This window comes from Helobdella robusta (genome assembly GCF_000326865.2).
Source record: "Helobdella robusta unplaced genomic scaffold HELROscaffold_66, whole genome shotgun sequence".
Taxonomy (NCBI): domain Eukaryota; kingdom Metazoa; phylum Annelida; class Clitellata; order Rhynchobdellida; family Glossiphoniidae; genus Helobdella; species Helobdella robusta.
Genome location: NW_008705371.1, coordinates 350,291 through 370,558, shown reverse-complemented (window position 1 = coordinate 370,558; position 20,268 = coordinate 350,291). Strand labels below are relative to the sequence as shown.

General features: G+C 34.3%; 5 protein-coding genes across 5 annotated transcripts in view; 2 read left to right on the top strand and 3 right to left on the bottom strand.

Annotated features, from left to right (window-relative positions):
- The window catches only part of HELRODRAFT_180948 (hypothetical protein), a gene marked incomplete at both ends in the record, with an annotated part of 1,971 nt that extends 1,540 nt beyond the window's left edge, over window positions 1–431 (bottom strand). The window contains one exon of the mRNA XM_009030237.1: window positions 366–431. Coding sequence (XP_009028485.1) covers window positions 366–431 — 66 coding nt within the window. The remainder of the gene's footprint in view (window positions 1–365) is intronic.
- Window positions 432–1,289: 858 nt separating this feature from the next.
- On the top strand, window positions 1,290–2,817 carry HELRODRAFT_180947 (hypothetical protein; the record flags this gene model as incomplete). The annotated part of the gene is made up of 3 exons (XM_009030236.1): window positions 1,290–1,450; window positions 1,540–1,638; window positions 2,589–2,817. The coding sequence occupies 3 exons, from the start codon at window positions 1,290–1,292 to the stop codon at window positions 2,815–2,817; spliced, it is 489 nt and encodes a 162-aa protein (XP_009028484.1).
- A 629-nt stretch (window positions 2,818–3,446) lies between these two features.
- HELRODRAFT_194088 (hypothetical protein) lies at window positions 3,447–7,832 on the bottom strand (the record flags this gene model as incomplete). The annotated part of the gene is made up of 8 exons (XM_009030235.1): window positions 3,447–3,638; window positions 3,902–4,103; window positions 5,027–5,230; window positions 5,337–5,795; window positions 6,190–6,351; window positions 6,444–6,548; window positions 6,737–6,799; window positions 7,771–7,832. 8 exons carry the CDS (start codon window positions 7,830–7,832, stop codon window positions 3,447–3,449), a joined length of 1,449 nt encoding a protein of 482 aa, XP_009028483.1.
- Window positions 7,833–12,586: 4,754 nt separating this feature from the next.
- HELRODRAFT_180945 (hypothetical protein) lies at window positions 12,587–15,077 on the top strand (the record flags this gene model as incomplete). The annotated part of the gene is made up of 3 exons (XM_009030234.1): window positions 12,587–13,861; window positions 13,974–14,037; window positions 15,040–15,077. The coding sequence occupies 3 exons, from the start codon at window positions 12,587–12,589 to the stop codon at window positions 15,075–15,077; spliced, it is 1,377 nt and encodes a 458-aa protein (XP_009028482.1).
- A 2,132-nt stretch (window positions 15,078–17,209) lies between these two features.
- HELRODRAFT_127681 (hypothetical protein) lies at window positions 17,210–17,383 on the bottom strand (the record flags this gene model as incomplete). Its single annotated transcript, XM_009030233.1, has 1 exon — window positions 17,210–17,383. A coding segment is annotated over one exon (174 nt), but the record flags the coding sequence as incomplete, so codon positions are not given.
- Between the last annotated feature and the right edge of the window lie 2,885 nt (window positions 17,384–20,268).

Here is a 20,268-nt window from a genome sequence, read left to right as displayed (position 1 = left end):
TCTTCACCATCTCGTCATCATCATCATCATCATAACCATCATGACGTCATTCATGAAGTAAGGATTAGCAATATATTTGACATTGTTGCTTATGTTCTGATGTCATTTATGCAAATTTCTTTCATATTTGTATTCCTTCATTTCTCTCTCTCTCTCTCTCTCTCTCTCTCTCTAATTTCACAGTGCACTCCTTTATCCATCTATCATCTATTCTTTTACGCATTCATCCATGCATTCGTCCATCCATTCATTTATTTATCTATCCATCCATCCATCCATCCATCCATCTATACACATATCCATTCAACTATCCATTCATCCAACCCTCCATCCATTCATCCATCCATCCATCCACCTAGTTTGACCTTGACCCCGGCGAGAGCGGAAGTCGTCCAATATGTTTTCAATAGGACAACAATGGAGTTAACCATCTATGCTCAGCTTAAATCTAGGCTATCGTTATTTTATTATCGTCCACGCGACGGAGATGATGATGATGATGACGAAGATGGCGATGATAGTAATGATGTTGCTGTTGATGTTTGCATTGTTGGCTTTGTTAATGATGTTGAAGATGGTTGTTGTTCTGATGGAAGATGGACGGAGGGAGGAATGAGTGATGATGGGAGGTGCGGTTGAGGGCAGGTTGCTTCTTCTTCAACATCATCATCATCTTCTTCTTCTTCTTCCTCATCGTCGTCTCATCATCATTTCTTAACGTTATTATTCTCATCAACGATAACATGCACACGCACGCACCAACACACGCGTACACACACGCGCGCACACACACAACAAATTATCCCAGCAATGAAGTAATAATAGGTATTTTTTTTTTTTGTCTAGTTGAATTTATTCACGAGTTCGTTGTCAAAGTGTTCCTCCTATCGCCAAAAAAGATAATAAATAATATTAAGCATCGCTACTTCAGTTCCACCTACATGAATATTAATTAATTAGTAAATTAATTAAATAATTTATTTATTAACTTACTGTTGGTATAAAACAATTACGAAATTAAACTAAAACAAACAGTTAAGAAATGAAGAAGAAAGTAAGCGGATGAATAATTTGAAGGAACAAAACGTTAAACACAACACAAATTTTAAAATTGCCAAAACATGAAATAAACCAACAAATAATAAATTAAAATAAACCAACAAATAATGAATTGAAATAAACCAACAAATGATAAATTAAATTAGACCAACAAGTAATAGATTAAAATAGACCAAAAAATAATAAAATTAATTAAGCGAAAAGTTAATAGAGGTAAATAACCAGCGAACATGAAACAAATTAGAAAGTTAAGAGCACGCGATGGAAATAATAGGACGAGCGTGAAGAATGCCAGCCGGCCGGCCGGCCGGCCAGACAGCACATCCATCCAGTGTGGAGAGGTGAGCATTGGAGTCAACGAGGCGAAGAGGCATTGCAAAAGTTCCATGATGTGTGAAGTTATTTGCCTGCCTCCCTGCTTGCCAGCCTCCTCAACAACACTCGCCACAAATTACTTTTCATATTTTTTTGTATAAGCAGGAAAGGTCTCGATAAAATTGTTATCCAGCCTTTCAAACTGTCTCTCATAGTAACAGCGTGCCCCGTGATCGTCACGAAGCAGCGTTTTCTACAGGAATCGTGAGTTTTAGAACAAGATTTAGAACAATGTTATTAATTGGAGCACCTTCTCCTTTTGAGTGCTGCTGCAGTTGAATATCCATTCCTCAGCTCATACATCATTTGGACCAACTCCTACCTGGACACGAACCAATAATATGGATCAGTTAGTTCGTGTGAAGTTTCCAAGGAGTTGAAGTTGACGTGGCGATGCATCTTCCAGTATTGAGCCTTTGAAGAGTCCAAAGAATTGATTCAATCAACTTTATAAGAATTGGCAAGACCAGTAACATTACCAACTTGTAAAACGCACACACACAAACACACACAAGTTAACATAGAGACACACACGATGCAATGCATGTAAAAGCAACATGCGAACTGCACTCAGAAACACTTACAAACACACACACAAACCAAACACGCGCACACACACACACACACCACATACAAACATACATCGTCCGTGGCGGGGCATTATATAAGAAACAAATTCAATTTATTCACTGGACCCGCACCTTAATAAGATTGATTGATACCATATGCGGCATATATGTACGTATGTATGTATGCGTATATATGTATACATACAAACGAACATACATTGTACAAAACGTGCGTATGGACAGAGAGGTGTATAATTAGGTAAAGTGTGCATATATTTATTCGTCAAAGGACAGCTAAGGTTTATGAATGGGCATGGAGAGCCGGAATGAAAGAAAGGATGAAAAAGAACAAAAGATGGTGGGGAGGAAAAAAATCGAACTGAAAAATAAGCAAACTTATACATGAATGAAACATGAAATAAAAGCAAAAAAACATACCGTTAGTAACGAGTCTACATAATTCGAACACGCACACGTATACACATGCACGTAAAGTAACATTTACATCCGCAAATGCACATCCAATTATAAACACACACACACACACACACACACAAACATCCACACACACAAACACCCACACAGACACACACTCACATCCACACAACAGGAACACACAAACGCGCGCATACAGAGAGATATAAAATTTATCCAGACCGAGAAAGCATTCGAATTGGCAAATTACTTTCGTAACATTACGCCACGTCCAAGCAAGCAATCAGGGAATAAGGCCGCCAATTCAAACAGGAGGGCACACAATACAATTCCATACAATGCAATCCCAGCCAGGCAATACAGGCGAACAGAAATATAACTGTATTAAAAATGTTAAAAAAATTGAAAAACAGTCCAATCACAATGAAACAGTGTGAACGTTTGTACATCTTTGAAGAGACAGTTAATTTAGATATGAAGTAAGATAAATCTAAAAATGTTAGATGCGTTCACTAGATAGAAATTCATTCAACTGTTTCGTCACGAAAATTTGAGGATAGAAAATCTACAACTTCACTTTAAACCTCGCTTCTAATTACTTAGTGACACGATTTAAAACATTTAAAAACATGTTAATATATGAATTAAATACTAAAGTTAAAAATCGATAATTAAAATTCATTCGCTAGATGTCAGATCGTTCGCACCATTGGCCAGGATCAGGAAAGGTAGAGACCTGCCGTCCAGCAAGCCATCAACGCAGCGGCTTCTGCGGTGCATCTGCAAGGTTTGCAATTCATCTCCACTTCATACATGCAATAATAAGATATTAAAATGTTTTTTAACTCGCACTTCAAACTGTAGAAAATTTAATCTATTATAAATAAAAATATTAATGAAAAAATTTAATCATTTAAAAAAAACTTGCAAACACCTTTAATAAAATTTATTAAAAAAATTAATTTTTTGCAGATAAATGATGACGCATCATGCGCCAACCGCCACTGATTAAGCAACAAAAAGTGGACACCATGATGAGAGAGGAGAGGCCTGTGCAAGAGTAGGTAGGTAGTTGCAGGCGTAGGTAGTTGCAGGCGTAGGTAGTTGCAGGCGTAGGTAGTTGCAGGCGTAGGTAGTTGCAGGCGTAGGTAGTTGCAGGCGTAGGTAGCTGCAGGCGTAGGTAGTTGCAGGCGTAGGTAGCTGCAGGCGTAGGTAGTTGCAAGCGTAGGTAGTTGCAGGCGTAGGTAGTTGTAGTAACGACGACGGGGACCTTGGCTGTGAAGCTCGTTTCAAGCAAGAATATACAACTCATGTGCAGTCGGATATGAGCGGCATGTATTCATGCTAGAGAAGATGAGCGGTAACTAAAATATCCATTAAACATTGGATAAATCAATAAACGAATTAAACCAAAGATGCAAGAAATTTAAGAATGATATTTTTTAAAAATCTTTAAAGCCAACTATTTTGACGGGCATCTTGAATTTGGCCTTGTTGAGAACTACGCCACCATCGTGGGAGACATCGATTTGGCAGCTGTCCAATAAATCTTTCAGAAGTGATGATTCCATCTCCAAATCATAACACAAGAACTCGCAGAGGTCGGCCAACGAACATGTGCTGACCTTGCTGTTGTAAGCTCGGCACATTATTTCAAGGCAGTTTCTGCACGTCATGTAAAAAATGATCGTCGTCATTCCCACATCGTCATCACCATCGTCACCATCACAAATCCTCCACAACAACCATCTTCATTAGCCCACTTGATACATTCAATCTTGGTACAATTTTTGGGAAAATCATTTACAAGGCATCAAGTTGTTTCAAAAGGAGCTCAGGTGTAAATATTTTAAAAATAATTTTCAATGCCGTAATATGCACCGACTGACAAAAAATTGTGTGCTGAAAACATGACGCGTTGGTGGCGTTTGAAGCAGGCTTTTAATGATAAAATGCTTTCGAACTAGGTAGATTAGCCTGCCAATCTTACAACATAACTGATCTATCCATCTCCGTGCTGATGATTAACGTACCTCATGTTAACTCTTCGTTTAAAAAACTTTCTTCGTTATCAATTATTTTCATTCTAGCTAAGCAATATCCACTTCATTTCAGAACGAAATAAGAACAAGAACAAACATGACCATGAACGAACATGATCATGAACGAACATGATCATGAACGAACATGATCATGAACGAACATGATCATGAACGAACATGATCATGAACGAACGTGATCATGAACGAACGTGATCATGAACGAACATGATCATGAACGAACATGATCATGAACGAACATGATCATGAACGAACGTGATCATGAACGAACGTGATCATGAACGAACATGATCATGAACGAACATGATCATGAACGAACATGATCATGAACGAACATGATCATGAACGAACATGATCATGAACGAACATGATCATGAACGAACATGATCATGAACGAACGTGATCATGAACGAACGTGATCATGAACGAACATGATCATGAACGAACATGATCATGAACGAACATGATCATGAACGAACGTGATCATGAACGAACGTGACCACGGACGAACGTGAATGAACAACTTACATTCGGACTGCATCCATATGAGCATGTAACAAACAAGCCTCCAATGGCGTCAGATGATTTAAAGATGATGATGATGACGATGATAGGGATGATGAAGATTTGCTCTTCGCACTCCTTCTTAACATCGTCATAATCCGCTGGTAGTTTTTCATAGAGAACCAGGATTTGCTCAATTCAAATATTCCCATGAATGAGGCATCAGACCTGAAACATCACAATCACATTATTTGAATTGGAGGCATGGGGAGGATATCTTTAATGAATTATGAAGAACACGAACGCATATTTGTGCATCCTGCAGGCTGCAAACTGGAGAGCATCAGCGTTGCCCAGGTTCAGTAGCATGTAGTACTTTATGAACTCTGTGTCACGATGTTTCTCATGGGGCAGTTCGTCACAAGATGGCAGACTGTGTTGGATATGTTTCTCCATGGATGGTGGCAGATTATCATGGTGAATGTTGTCAGCATCGTCACCATTTGATGTTACTGAGTAACATTTAATATCATCAACGTCATTGCTGCTACAGTTGTTGTCAATGTTAATATCATTAAAACCATCAATAATATCATCCATTCTAGTGTTATCTGTAGTAGGATTAGTGGCTGCAGTAGTAGTGGCAGTGGTAGTAACAGTGGTAGTAGAAGTTGTGGCGGCGGCAGTAGCCGCTACAGTATCTTCATACAAAAGTAGAAGATGTTTGAGGCATTCTTGCAGATGTGATCTGTTTATTGTTGGATCGAACTGCGAATCATCTTCATCACACAACCTAAAAAATATTTATTTTAGAAGTTAAAATGCCAAAGAATTGTGATGGGAACATTTTTAAAATTTGTAATTAGTTGAAAGAAAGATCAATCCATCCATTCACCTGTCCATGCAACGCATGAATTTGGAATGGTTGGAAGGGGGGAAGGAGCAAATTACATTTTTTGATTACAGGTTGTAATTGTTTTGGATATATGAGCAAATGGATAATGAACGTAGATATGAATTTGCGTTCATTTAATCAATTGTTATGTTATAAAAAATGAACAAAAATAAATTTGAAAAAAATATCCATCTACTTCCGTTGTAAAACTACAATATCGACAAACTAAAATAATTTGTAGGATTTTTCCAACAAATTTAATTTCTAGAAAAGAAAAAATAGCGATGACAACCTGTACCCAGAATATATCAGAAATCTGACAATGACTTCATAAATGGTAACCACATTACCATCCTTCAGCCTCTGCAGACATATGTCCTGTCGAATTGCTCTCAAGCGATCGAAGATGAAGTTGTAGATGACGTGGAATGATTCCGAAGGTGACGTCATAATTCTGGAGTGAGGGAAAGTTAGTGGAATGTGCTTCATGTGTCAGTGTGGTCCGTGTGTGAGTGTGAGAACAACATTCAGGTGGAACAGACCTACCGATTGACCAGGTAGAAAGTCGTTCTGAGGAGGACGTCTGATGGTCGGAGATCATTTATGCTAATTTTCTTACCAGCTGCAGCTCGGCTGAACTCTTTCACCATTCTTATATTGAAAATGAACATGCTCGGGTTGTTTTGAGTTATATGACATTCAAGTTGGAATCATTTGAAATATAAAAATTATTTAAATAAATAATTTCATCAATTAAATTTACCAGCATTTGTGCCGAAAATGCGATAATTTTCATGTAATTTACTGGGCAAAAAAATTTTAAATATAAAAAAACCAACATGGGATTTTGGTCACCTTTTGAAGCTTGTTCTAGTCTGTGGACTCTATTGTACTTCTGCCTCCTAATATTTAGTAGACATTAGAATAAATATAAACAAACCTAATATTAGAACATGAACATTTTAAAAAGAATTATAATTATAAGCATATATTCATGAACATAGTCTGAATAAAATGCAAATTATTTCTTTCCCATTTCTTTATCCTGTTTCCAACTACATTGAGAATGTCCAGCCATGCTAATTATAAAATGATATTTGTAAGCTCCATTCACCAGGTTTTTGAAATTTGTCTTATTTTTTGAAGGGACTGACTTGGTGCAACTAAAATTTATAAGCAAATTTTTCTCATGTTTGAATACAAAATATTATATTTTATATAGAATACTATACTTTTATGGAATATCATCTCATGCCAATTACAATTCTTTAAAAAAACATTATTATACATTCATTCATCTATTATAATTTAGTAATGTTAAAATTAAAACATATATTTAGATAGACAAATGGTAAGTCAATATATTACATATGGATATAATCCATATAGCCATATTAAATGTAACCATTTTTAATAATGAAATAGAACAGAATAGAATAGAATAATTAATAATTAATACAATTATGCAAAATTGATCCCACACATTATTTACTTTTTACAGTTACACAACATTGCTTCATTAATAATCATTATTGCTTCATCCATTTATTTATTTACAAGTAGTTAGTATTATTGCTGGAGTACGCTATCAGGTACTTCACTGTACTGTACTACCTCAAATCTATCTACACAACATACAATACAAATGCATTTCATACTTATACACACTAATGACAAAACTACATTGGAACAGTTATTTCAGTTACTCTGTTTTTTAAGGAGTTGCACAGTTAAGAGCTTTTAAGCACAAGACAGTAAGTGTACATGCACACACACACACTCACACACACACATATACACACACGAACAAACACACACATACTGGCATACCATACTATACTTGGTGATGATAGCAAAATTTTGGAATTCTTACGTCAATTCTTCTAGCCTGGGACACATGGTCGTACAAGAGCCCACAACTTCCGAGTCTTCCATTCTTCAACGACGATCGACTTTTTTTTTAGGATTGAAAAATTAAAATTCAGAAAAGACGTCGTCTACCTACTGCGGCATAGATGGGCTTCACGAATTCATATTATAAAATAAAAAACTATAAAATCGTGAAGAAGGATCGCATCGCTACACGGTGTTTATTTTTTAAAAGTGAATGTGACTTGCTCCGGCTGGCAATTCATAAATTTGTGATTCAATCTTTCATCATATACCTGGAATAAAACCATGGATATCCGTATTTATATCCATGAATAAAACACGTAATATACATTTTAATGTACATATACATATATGCTTAGAATAAAATTTACTCTAAATTTTAGTGAACATCAAAATAAAAAACATCAGCAATTAAGCGATATAAACGATACTTATCAATTGGTATATATTTAATTTAATTTAATATAATATAATTTTTATTTTTCCAAAGTGTTTCTTAACCTTGCACGTTTTGTTATATTCACAGGTACAGAATACAATTAGATATAATACATCACACAAAATTTGATGTCATTGACTCGCATTGTTTGCGACCACCTTCATCCAAAGCATGGCGACCTCGATGTTTTCAAATCATATTTTGTATCTCCCGATCTTCTGAGCTCAGTCGTTTGAACGAAAAAGTGTCTTCATTTAGAAGATATGAAAAAACTATAGACAACATAACACGAAGGATTTTTAAACTGAAACAGCCCCATCATATCTCCAAGTATAGGCAGTTTTTTTAGGCACTACTGAAAGCAAGAGAAGCAATGACGTCACTGAGGTCAAGTAATGACCTCAGTATATGGACGTCACTCATCCTATATAATTGATGTAGGGAGATTTAAGTGGGTGATCGTTTGCAATGTAAAAATACAGTGGAATGGCGTAATTGCCTCCAGGTCAAAGTTCAGATCAAACGCTTCATTTCACTTCCTAATGTGTATTCATGCCATGTTTTGTTTTTTTCGGATTAGAGTAATTAATATTTGTTTAATTTTATGGTGAAATGTTTATGAAATCTTTTACCAAAATTGTAAAATTATCAATTAAGATGTTTTTTGAAAGTGTAAAAAAATAATTCATGGGCAGAGTGTGAATGCTTGAATTGAATTATGGGCCTCCATTCCATACAGACAATCGCGTGACCTCACAATTTCTGTTCCTCTTTTAATCATAATATCAAATTAAAAAAATTCGTTTTGAGAGTACGAATTTTACGCGACGAAACGGCATTGCGCAATCGCGTGCCATAACCATGGAAAGTTTGCCTCGCTAAATATAGACGCGGCATGGCGCAGCATTCAACGAAGCTATAAATAAAGTACGAACATCAACTTGCAAGGACCCTCCTTTTTTAGATGTTCGCAATTTGTTCGCCTGGGGATATCGTTTTCACTTCTTTCCGAACGTCTCTGCCTGGTCCTCCCCGCGTTCCATCCAGTTCCATTGAAAAGAAAATATTTTTATTTCAAATTAGTTGGCATTTAACCTTTAACGTTTCAAGAAATAATTGAAACAGTGCTTGTTAAAAGCAGTTACTACCAAAACGGGGTTTTTCTGTGGTTAAACATTAATAAGGGACTGCACGTCAGTTACGTTACATTATATAGAAGTTAGTGTAGTGTAGAGTAGAGCATTGTAATGACAATATTTACTAGTGTACTAATAAAAACAGTTAATGTGGATAACATAAACATTTGCCTGGTTATATTTCGGTACCTAAAATTAAAAAACTAAAAAACAAATAAGCAAAATTAAACTAGCTTTTGCAAATATTTCTTTTCCACGCGTTACCTAGACAACCATAGAGTATTTATAGCTACCAGACGACAATAAAATAGTAAGTAAGATGAATTACTGAAGCTCAATTCACAACTTCCAATTTACCAGATTTTTAGCTAATTTTCGGTTCTCTGGTTCATATTCTTTTTTCTCCTATATTAAAACCTTAAACTTTACAAAACCTTCATAATTTATGTTAGGAATAATAGTTCTAATTAAGGATGAAAGATTGCTACCTAAACATTTTAATCTGTTCGATTCACAAGCAAATTTATTCATGTTTCCCATGAAATATGTGAGTGTTCACAATTTTTTGAGCACTACTGTAGATAAATAAACTGATTGATTAATTATATATATATATATATATATACATTAAATATATATATACATTAAATATATATATATACATTAAATATATATATATATATATATATATATTTCATATATAAAAATATAACAAAATAAAAATTTATTATATATAAAAACGGATAGCATATATGTGTGTGTGCGCGTGTGTGTTGTGTGCGTGTATTTATATACTATACTTAAATATTCTATTAATAATTATTGAATTGAATTGAAAAAATAATATATTTGGCCAAAAGCACAGGAGATCAAGATACGAGTTAGTTGTCAGTATGTACAGACCAGAGACCACATTAAATAACATATGCGCGAAGAAACATAAATCAAACAAAATATAAAGACTAATAAATAATAATGAATGCAAACAAAATCAAACAGAAAATCATTAAAAGGCAACCAAGGAAAAGAAAAAAATTATCTAACAATAAGGTATATATGTATATGTAGATATAAATTTACTAAAACGGATAGTGATATATATATATAAATATATATATATACTTAAAAATTCTAATATTAATAAATATGTAAATATTTTAATCTGTGAAATTAATATATAAATTATATATAAAGGGAGAGAGGGAAAGAGAAAGAGAGATATTTCCTGTTTAACGGCGCGTTTTGTCGATATATTTATTGAAATATCCATTAAAAATTTATGTTATTAAATCTTAAAATGTGAGAAAGTGCGTGTGTGTGTATGCATTATGTGTGTGAGTGTGTGTGCATTATGTGTGTGTATGTATTCATTATGTGTGTGTGTGTGTGTGTGTGTGTGTGTGTGTGTGTGTGTGTATGTGTGTGAGAGAGAGAGTTTATCTTGTTACATCTATATGAAAAATACTTGTAACAGTAGAAATTTAAAGAAAATAAACTGATTAGATAGAATAGATCGGCCTCACAGACAACAACAACAATAACTTACCGTTCGTTATTATTTATGTTTGTCAGCAGGCATGCCCAAAACAGTTATTCAACCGACGACGTTCTCTCTATCACTGCTATATATAAATGTAATGTATATATATATATATATACATACATATATATATACATATATATACATATATATGCGAATATATATATGTATGTATGTGCCTGCATGCATATATAGGTATAATAGTTCTTGCTGTATAAAATAGATGAACCAATATGAAAAATGTTGATGTAAGGGAATTGGATGATTTAATAATTTGTGTCTCGATTAATTATTGAATTGAATTGAAACATTAATGAGTGCTTTAATTGATTAGTAGTTAGTTGCTTGATTGATAAACTTTTGATGTCGGTTCGTTTCGTTTTGTAGTAACAATTTCATCAGCATTACTCAGCAGTTTTTTGTGGTTCATTATTTACACAGCCAGCTTGTTTACACTTAGTTTAGAAGAGTATTGTTCGTTTAGTTGTTTTACTAACTAATTACTTTACTGCTTGTTTAAAAGGTACATTTAGTCTTTATAAATTATTATTTTTCCAAATTATTTTAATGTAGTAAAGTGAATACGTCGTTTTGTCGTTCGCCTTGTTGAGACATCACAAGTGATTCAAACTCGGTTAGTAGTAGTCAGTGTTTGTTGATTTGATGGTATTATTGTTATTCAAATTAAAATCATCGTATTTTCATTCATTTCGTTTTCGTTATCTGAGATGTAGTCATCTTTAAAATGTTTTATTTTTCATAGTTATATAAACTTTTTTTTGAGAAAAAGTAATTGAAATGAAAGTTGCCGAACAAATTTATTGCAAAAAATAGTTGAAGTGATGGAGCAAACGGTGATAAATAATTTTTTAAGTTTTTTAAGCAGAAAAATAAAAATTAAAAAATGACCCAATGAGCCAACTAAAATGAATGTACGTTGACAACCGTTGATGTTTATTTGTTTGTGGTGGTGGTTATACATTATAATAACCATAAGCAACATTGTTACTATTTGAGTGTAAATTGTACTTTCAGTAAAGTCGATCCTATGCATTTTTATATATAATAAAATATTATCATAAAATTTATGTAATTTTCGCTTCAAATTAGTGGTCGTTCAAATTTTTAAAATGTCAAAGTGTTCACACATTTCATGAAAAGATGGAACAATTGAAGACCGGACAACATACAAACGTTCATCGATATAATTTTATACAAACTGAAACAGAGCAGTGGCACACATACATACACAGACACACGCATACTCATACCTCTTTACACACGCACGCACACACACCCACACGCACACACACCTGCATGTACATGCACACGTAAAGAAACCAATTTATAAACAATTCAACGGCATATGTATTACAATTTAGCACAAGCACATCCTTAGATCACACACACCACACACACACCACGCACACAAACATATGCATTCGCACACACACACACACACACACGCATGCAATGCATACACAACTTTGACTTGCCAGATTACGCAATCTTTAGGCTCCGCCTATCATTACAGCTGTTTAATTGGTAAAGCGCTTGATTTTTCATTATCTTTAAAATATTTTACATTTAATTTTTTAAAAGTATTTATTCATCGAATTAGGATTTAATTTTTAATTCAATTTGATTAAATATTATTTTTTAATAAGCAACAGACAAGAATATGAGATACGTCAAAAATAGAAATGCTACTGTCGGACTGAACGGCAGAAACAGCAGTGACGCCGTTGATATGGTTGAAGTAAGCAGGACCAGCAACACTGATTCCAACAGCAGCAACTGTGCCATCAACGAGACTTTCTATGAGAATGTGAACGTCATCGACAACTTTGCCAACTTCAACACCCAGTACGGCAGCACCAACAACGTCAGCAGTATAAACAATACCAGCGGCACCAACCACACAGACAACATTAAATTCTGCAACGAGTATATATTCTTGAACTTCGATGAACAAGAACTCTACTGCAGCCAAGAAAACGTCGGTGAAGATGGCCTGCCAGACTTCAAAATTAAACAAATAGATAAAATTTACAACACAATCAACAATTGCGAAAAAAGATCCTGGGACGGAGCTAGCCGTAATTTCAATTTCTACAAAAAAGACGATTTTGCCATGAATAGTAATTTTGCATTAACCCAAGAAAATGGATTGAATTTTGGCGACGACGCCAGCAACAACGCTAACTTTTACGTATATAATAACGAGTACAAACCAAAAGATACATCTTATGACAACGGGACTGCTAAAGTCGAGATTTCTGAAGAGACAGTCGTCAAAACTGAAGATGGTCTTCATCACGAATTTGAAAAGCCATATTTTATTTCCAACAGTACTCTTTCCCCGTCCTTAATAGTCTTTCCTTCTTTATTGCAATCGTCACACTTTGCGCCTTCGCACGCAGCACTTTTTGAGGAGCCTGGAAATAACATATCAGACGTTGGAGGCAATCCTTCTCAGAGAATAAAATCAAGTCCAACATTCTCACCCGCTGAAAAAAGCCACACTGATATTTTGCCTTTTGAAACTAACCATCTGCAATCGTCGCCGTCATTCGCTTCATTTTTTCCATCTTCATCAAGCGTCCAAACCGAAAATTATTCCGTGTTTTCCATATGCTCAGATGTTCTTTCAAATGAATCTGAAAAAAAATCGGTCCCTTCAACTGGTGCTATTGCTACTGTTATTGCCGCGGTTACTACTGCTTCTAATACTGCTACTGTTAACAATACTGCTACTGGTGCTACCGATACCTCTGCTGCCAATACGGCTACTGTTACCTCTACAGATATAATTAAAGTATTAAAAGTAGTCAAGAAGCGGAAAAGAGTGAAGATGGACGAAGAAGCTCGTAAGTTAAAAAGGCAGGAAAGTAACAGAAAGGCCGCTGAGAAATACAGAGAGAAAAAAAAGGAGGAACAAAAATCGAATGACAAAGTAGGTTAATGGTTTGTTGGATGGTTTGTTGGACAGTCAAACATGTCTTGGTTTGTTGGCTTAATTATTTACGTGTTGTTTAATCTTGATTTCTATATTAATTTTTTTTTAGGAATTCCAGGCTATCTCAGACGATCTTCGCACTTATAAACTCAAGTATGGATTACTAAAAGACGGTGTCAAAAAATTCATTCTCGCATCATCATCGTCGTCACAATTTTCATCATTTACACAGACAGACATTTTTAAGCAACTTAAAGAATGCCACAACAAGGCTGAAAATTTTAATTGTTAACGTTTCAGTGTATTTTTGTTTATCTTTAATATCAGAGAATTATAATGGATCATTAATGCAATTAGTTTCTTATTGTTCTTGTTTCAATTGTCGTTGTGGTTTTATTTTTACTTTTTTTATTTAGCTGCACGTTTTGTTGGCATTTCTTTTTTATTTTTTGATGGAACTTTTTAAGCAACAAAGTACAAAATTTGTTCTGAAATAATTGTAATCATTGCAATTGTTTATATATAACTTCTTGGAGATATTCATGACGGGAGGTCCCCATTGTTAACTATTTATTTTTTATGATCTGTGATTACGTTTGTCAATGTTAATTTGTTAATTTGTAATTATTTGTTAGTGCATCGTTCATTAAAAACATGTAAAAATTTTTTATTGTGATTTGACACGTGGTAGCGTTTTTTGAATGGTGATCGAAAATAATAATTAATACACAGGTACCAGTATTTTTGCTCAAGTTTTTTTCCCGAAGTACATTAAAATTAGTAATTTTGTTGTTGTTTATTTTTTTATACCTCTAAAAACTTGAAATATGTTATAACACAATTTGTAAATTATAACTCATCCGATACTTCGATAATCATTTTGCCAAGTAGCTTTTAACCACGCGTACCTGTATTTTATTTTTTTTTACCACGTAACGACGTCAAAGTGTTTAAATTTTTAGGCATGTTTTACGGATATTTAAAATTCAGAATTTGTTGCATTATTTCAGTTTCTGTACTATTTATGTAGAGACTGTTGATAATTAATATAATTAAAGAATGATTTGGAAATGTTTGTGTATGTAAAAAAAAAATTCGAAAATAATTGCCGGTCTTAATTTAACTTAAAACCTCAAATTTTCCAAATTCTTTACAATACAATACATTTTTATTAGAACCCTTCAATGAAAAAAAAGAACAAGGCTCAGGCTGACCGTGAAGAGTCAAATAAAGACTCTTCGAGCCCAGCCACCTTTTCAATCGACCAAATAAATATAAAAAAAGAAAATACTAGTCTTAGATTAATAAATATGTATCTAAATTTGTATGAACGAATTATATTAACACGTTGGAGAGAAAAATACAATACCAAAATTACTAGGAAGTTACAGAATTTGTTCGAGAATGATATTACCACACAGATCAATATACACCCTATTATTTAACTAGCTATAAAAAAAACTTTGCATCAATTTGATATTGTTTCTAGCAATAATTTTTACATCACCCTAGATGGTAGCATTGGAAAATTACAAAAATAAATAAAATAGACTCTTAGTACTTCGAGCAGATAAGCCACTATATTTTTGTGTCAAGATACAGTTAAGGTTTTAAATCCCATTTTCGTTTTCACGAAGATTTTATAGTTCAAAATTATCATTTGTTTTTCTTTTACTTTAAATATTATTAATAACCTATAAAAAGGTTATATAAACACACAAATAATAATAAAAATGTTTATTTTATTCTTATTTATAATACTATCCATTAGTTCCATCCCTGACCTTTTGATGTTGTTTGAAATTGCAGAAACACGGTCTTTAAATTAATATTATTCGTTCCACATCGATTAGATTATCAGCTGTAATTGAAATAATTGAAATGTGTAACAATATTCAACATTGGTGTAACAAATCATTAAATTTAAAATCACAACAAGACTTCCCAAGATCATTATGACTACAACATTTTATTTTAACACTGCGGATAGAAAAAAAAAGAAAAGTGCTGTACGTAAATATTTACAAATAAATACAAAAATAACTGTAGTTTACAGTTTATTTTATAAAATGGAATGAAGAATGAAATTGTATTTTACAAATAGTTAGTTTAAAACACATATGAAAATCACTTAATACAAATTAAGCACCTTTCTTGTTAATAAAAAAGGTTTTGTAAGTGAACTTTTACGGATTGCAAAACATTTCATTTCTCTTTTCGAAAAATATTTTTTACTGTAACCTTGCAACGTTCCCTATAGAATTAATTCATAGAATGATTGTAAAGTAGGAGGTTATAGCTAATTTTAAAAAAAAATGGATTTTATCGAAATCAATCTTTAAATATAATATTTTGTAATGAAAAAAATAAAAAAAAAGAATGCACCCTCCATTAATGGCGTACTCTAAGTTGAGGGAGTTTTTAACTGAAACTGTTGTTTGTTTAATGATATTTACATTGGAGACTGTTCATTTATATAATATATCAATACATTCTCAATTCAGTAAAGATAATTAATAATTTAAAAAATTCAGTAAATCCAGTCCTCAAGTTTCTTCGTCGCGTTCAAATTGGTGACTGTTTATTGGCATTAAAAGTTCATTTTTTGAGTTGTGACCATTAGTGAGACTACTGTGTTCGTTGATTTTGGCGCTTTCCTGGTTTGCAATTGTTAAAATCGAAGAAGATTTACTGAAATTCATTTCAACGTTTTCAATCCTAGTATCATTCTTAGTTATGCGAAGATCTGGTGAAATTTTTACATTCAACGGACTTTTGTCTTGAGATTCACCATTCAAAATGGGAATTTTTATTCCGTTCAGAGCATGTCCGGAAAAATTTCGTTCCGGTTTCAAATCACTGCCGTCATGTTTTGAACTCAACAGTTGTTGTTGCTGCTGAAGCATAAAACTTTCTTGCAACATTAATTGTTGATGATTTCTGAAGTGGGACCATGAATGAGAGTACGGGTTGGGAAAGAATGAGGGCAAACTTGCAAAAGCTGGCGATACTATCGAGCACCGGGGTACAGATTTCATTTTGTTACCTCCACCAGATGGCGATTGACAGATTTTTCCATCTTTCACCAAAACTGGAACTGCTACTCTTTTTGGCGCGGGTAATGGTGTGAGCTCCAAGCCACGTTCCTGTCTGAAATTATATTATATGAACGTTAAATGCAGGATAACATTAGAACAAGATATGTACTTGATGCAATTTAGGATAACAAATATATTAATATAATATTAATTTTTAAAAACAATTTGTGCTTTATTAACGTATTTTTTTTACAAAAATTTTGATTCAATAAAAGAAAATAATAACTTTAAATTGAACAAACCTAGCTTTTTTCAACTTGTATCGGTGGTTTTGAAACCATATCTTAACTTGCGTTGGACTCAGCCTTAAAATACTTGCCAGATGTTCTCGTTCTGGAGCTGATAAGTACCTCTGCTGTCGAAACCTTCGTTCAAGTTCGTATGTCTGACTTTTGGAAAAAAGAACTCTGCGTTTCTTTTTGCCACAACTTAAATCCCCAACGCCCAAGCACGGGTTTGTAGATTGGTATAGAAATGAGGATGACGAACACATGTTTTCGTTATCCATTTCGTCGGAGCTGCAGGCACTGGTGTTTGTGTTCGACGCCATTGCTTCCGCCGTTACAACAGACATACGATTGTTGCTGCTGTTGTTAGTGGTGGGGGTGTTACTGTTGATGTTGTAATTGTGAAAACTACTGGCATTGATTTCATCGTTAGCGTTCACATTGTTTCCGGTTTTTAGAACTTTTGATTGATGAAATTCGATGTGGCTGATATTTTTTGTTGGAACAGTTTGTTGATCAACTTCCATGAAATCGCTCTGGTCATCATGGCGACCAACATCCACGTCTTCGTCGTCATCGTCACTGTCACTTATTACGTTGAATTCATCTTGCTCATTTCTGCAGCTGTTTTTTTTGTCGAAGTCGCAATAATGGCTATCCTCAATTTTATCTTCAATGTTGCCAATGCTCTTGTTGGTGATATCGCTATTACTTTTTCTATCAAAAGGACGCTTTAAGTTGTTGTACAAATTGTTACATGGGACTGATGAGGACTTTTCATTGCTGCATTCCTTCGATGAGTGTCCGTGACTCAACATTCCACTCGTCTTGACATCCTGTGAGCTGACTGCGATCGGATTGACTGATGACAAATGTTGAGAATTCAGAATTTCTACGTTTACCTTCTTCATCTCATTTTGAACGTCCTCACCCACTTCAACGGCCTCATCCTTTAAGTTGCCGTTTCTATTACTCTTCATGACGTCACGGTTATCGTTTTCGTGGTCAGAATGGTAGTTGATCGTAACTCTCGGCAAATTAATTTTGTTCATCCTGTTGATGTTTTTGACTTTATTGTCATTTCTGTTGTTATTGGCATCATTTCTGCTGTGTGTTGTTTTAGTTCTTTGCACTTCCGGACTGTCTCTTTCGTCGTCACTATCGCTACTGACGTTAAATTCTTTTCTGTCAAATTTTTGGTTAATGTTGTTGCTGCTGCTATTGTTGATGTGGTCATAATGTTTGCTGTGATAATGGTGGTTGAAGTGGTTGCTCCTGTTCATCATGATCTGAGGTCTTGGATCTGTTTGGGACATTAACAAAAATGTTAACACGTCCTGCGTTGAAACACGCATTCAAATGTTGTTACAACTTTTCACAAAACTCATCATTAAAATTACAGTAACCGACAAAGAAATTTAATTGTTGTATAAAATTTTTTTTAATGAGAGTTTAAATTAAAATCAGTTTAGTGTATCTCACCGTTTCCGTTGAAAAGATTTGCAAATTCGAGCCTGGAAAAGCAAATCATGTTGTTGGGGTCGATGCATAACTTCAAAAAATCATCCCCATCAAACATGTTGTTCATTTGTTGCTGTTGTTGTTGTTGTTGCTGCTGCTGATGTTGCTGAAGGTGTTGATGGTAAAAATGTTGTTGTTTACTCAACAAATATGTCATTGCATCAATCCGATTGCATTTGTTGTAAAATTTGTTTTTGTGGTTGTTAAGTATTTGCTGATACTGTTGTTGTTGGTAGTGACTTTGGTGGTGGTGGTGATGGTGGTGGTGATAGTAAGGGTAACTACTTGTGTTGTTGTTGTTGCTGTTGCTGCTGCTGTTGTTTTGAATTATGCCATCAGAATCACTATCGGAGTTGTTGGTGATGTTGCAGTTTCCGTTACAATTATTGATTTTGTTTAAAAAGTTTTTTGTTGCGATTTCGTTATTTGCGAGATTATCAACGCTGTAGCTATCGCTGCTGCTACTGTTGCCGCTGATTCCATTTATGTTGTTGCTTATGTTCATGTTACAGATGCTGTTAATATTTGCTTTTCCTGTAAAGTCCTCGTTGTTCATGCCGCTACATTTGCTTGCGTTGTTACAACTTTCATTTTTGTCGTTCATAATACGAATAAAGTTGTTATTGACGTTGTTGCTGTTGCTGTTGCTGCTACTACTGCTGCTGCTGCTGTATTTGTTGCTGTTGTTGTCATTGTCGTTACTGCAACTGCTGCTACAGCCGCTGTTACAGCTGATGATGCTGCTACCGTTCTTGTTGTTCATTTCATAGTCGATGTCATTGCTGTTACTGCTGCTATTATCATGACAGTTGTCGTTGTTGTTCTTAATCTTGTTGAGGTCATTTAAGCCATTGCTGATGTCGTTAGTGGTTTTGTTGCTGCTGTTGCTGCTGTTGCTGTTGTCTCCGTTCCTTTCCTTGGGTGGTGATGGTGTGTTATCAAAGTAAAATCGCTCTGATTCGCTGCAATCTTCACTGGACGTTGTGTTGTTGTTACTGTTGCTGCAGACGCCACTGTCATTGTTGTTGTCGTTGTTGTTTTTGTTGTTGTTGTTGTTATTATTGTTGTTGTTGTTACTACCCTTGAGTTGTTGTTGTTGCTGCTGATGTTGTTGTTGTTGATGTTGTTGGTGGTGATGTGCTGTTCTGTTGTGGTTTCCAAATGTTTTGCCTTCCGATGTTGATGAAGACGATGATGAGGATGAAGAGGAAGAAGACGAAGACGACGAATGCTGGTTTTCGCCGTTGTGACTTTTCGTGCCCTTCAAAATGCTGTCCACACTGAAACTGACCTTCAACATCGCCGCCAGTTAGAGTCGTATTTCAAAAAATTTTCTCTTAGTCTAATTAATGTTGAAATATGAAAGTGTGTTTATTGTGTTTGTTAATTTCCAGAGGTGCAACTTTTGTAAATGATGTTGATATTGCTGTAAGTTGATGTTGTTGTTGGTTTATGTTTTGTTGCATCTGTACAAGTTTTCACCTTTCTTTCAATAGAGTTTTCTATTAATTTTGATTTATTATCACTTAGACGTTTTTCATAACAATCTACCACTTAG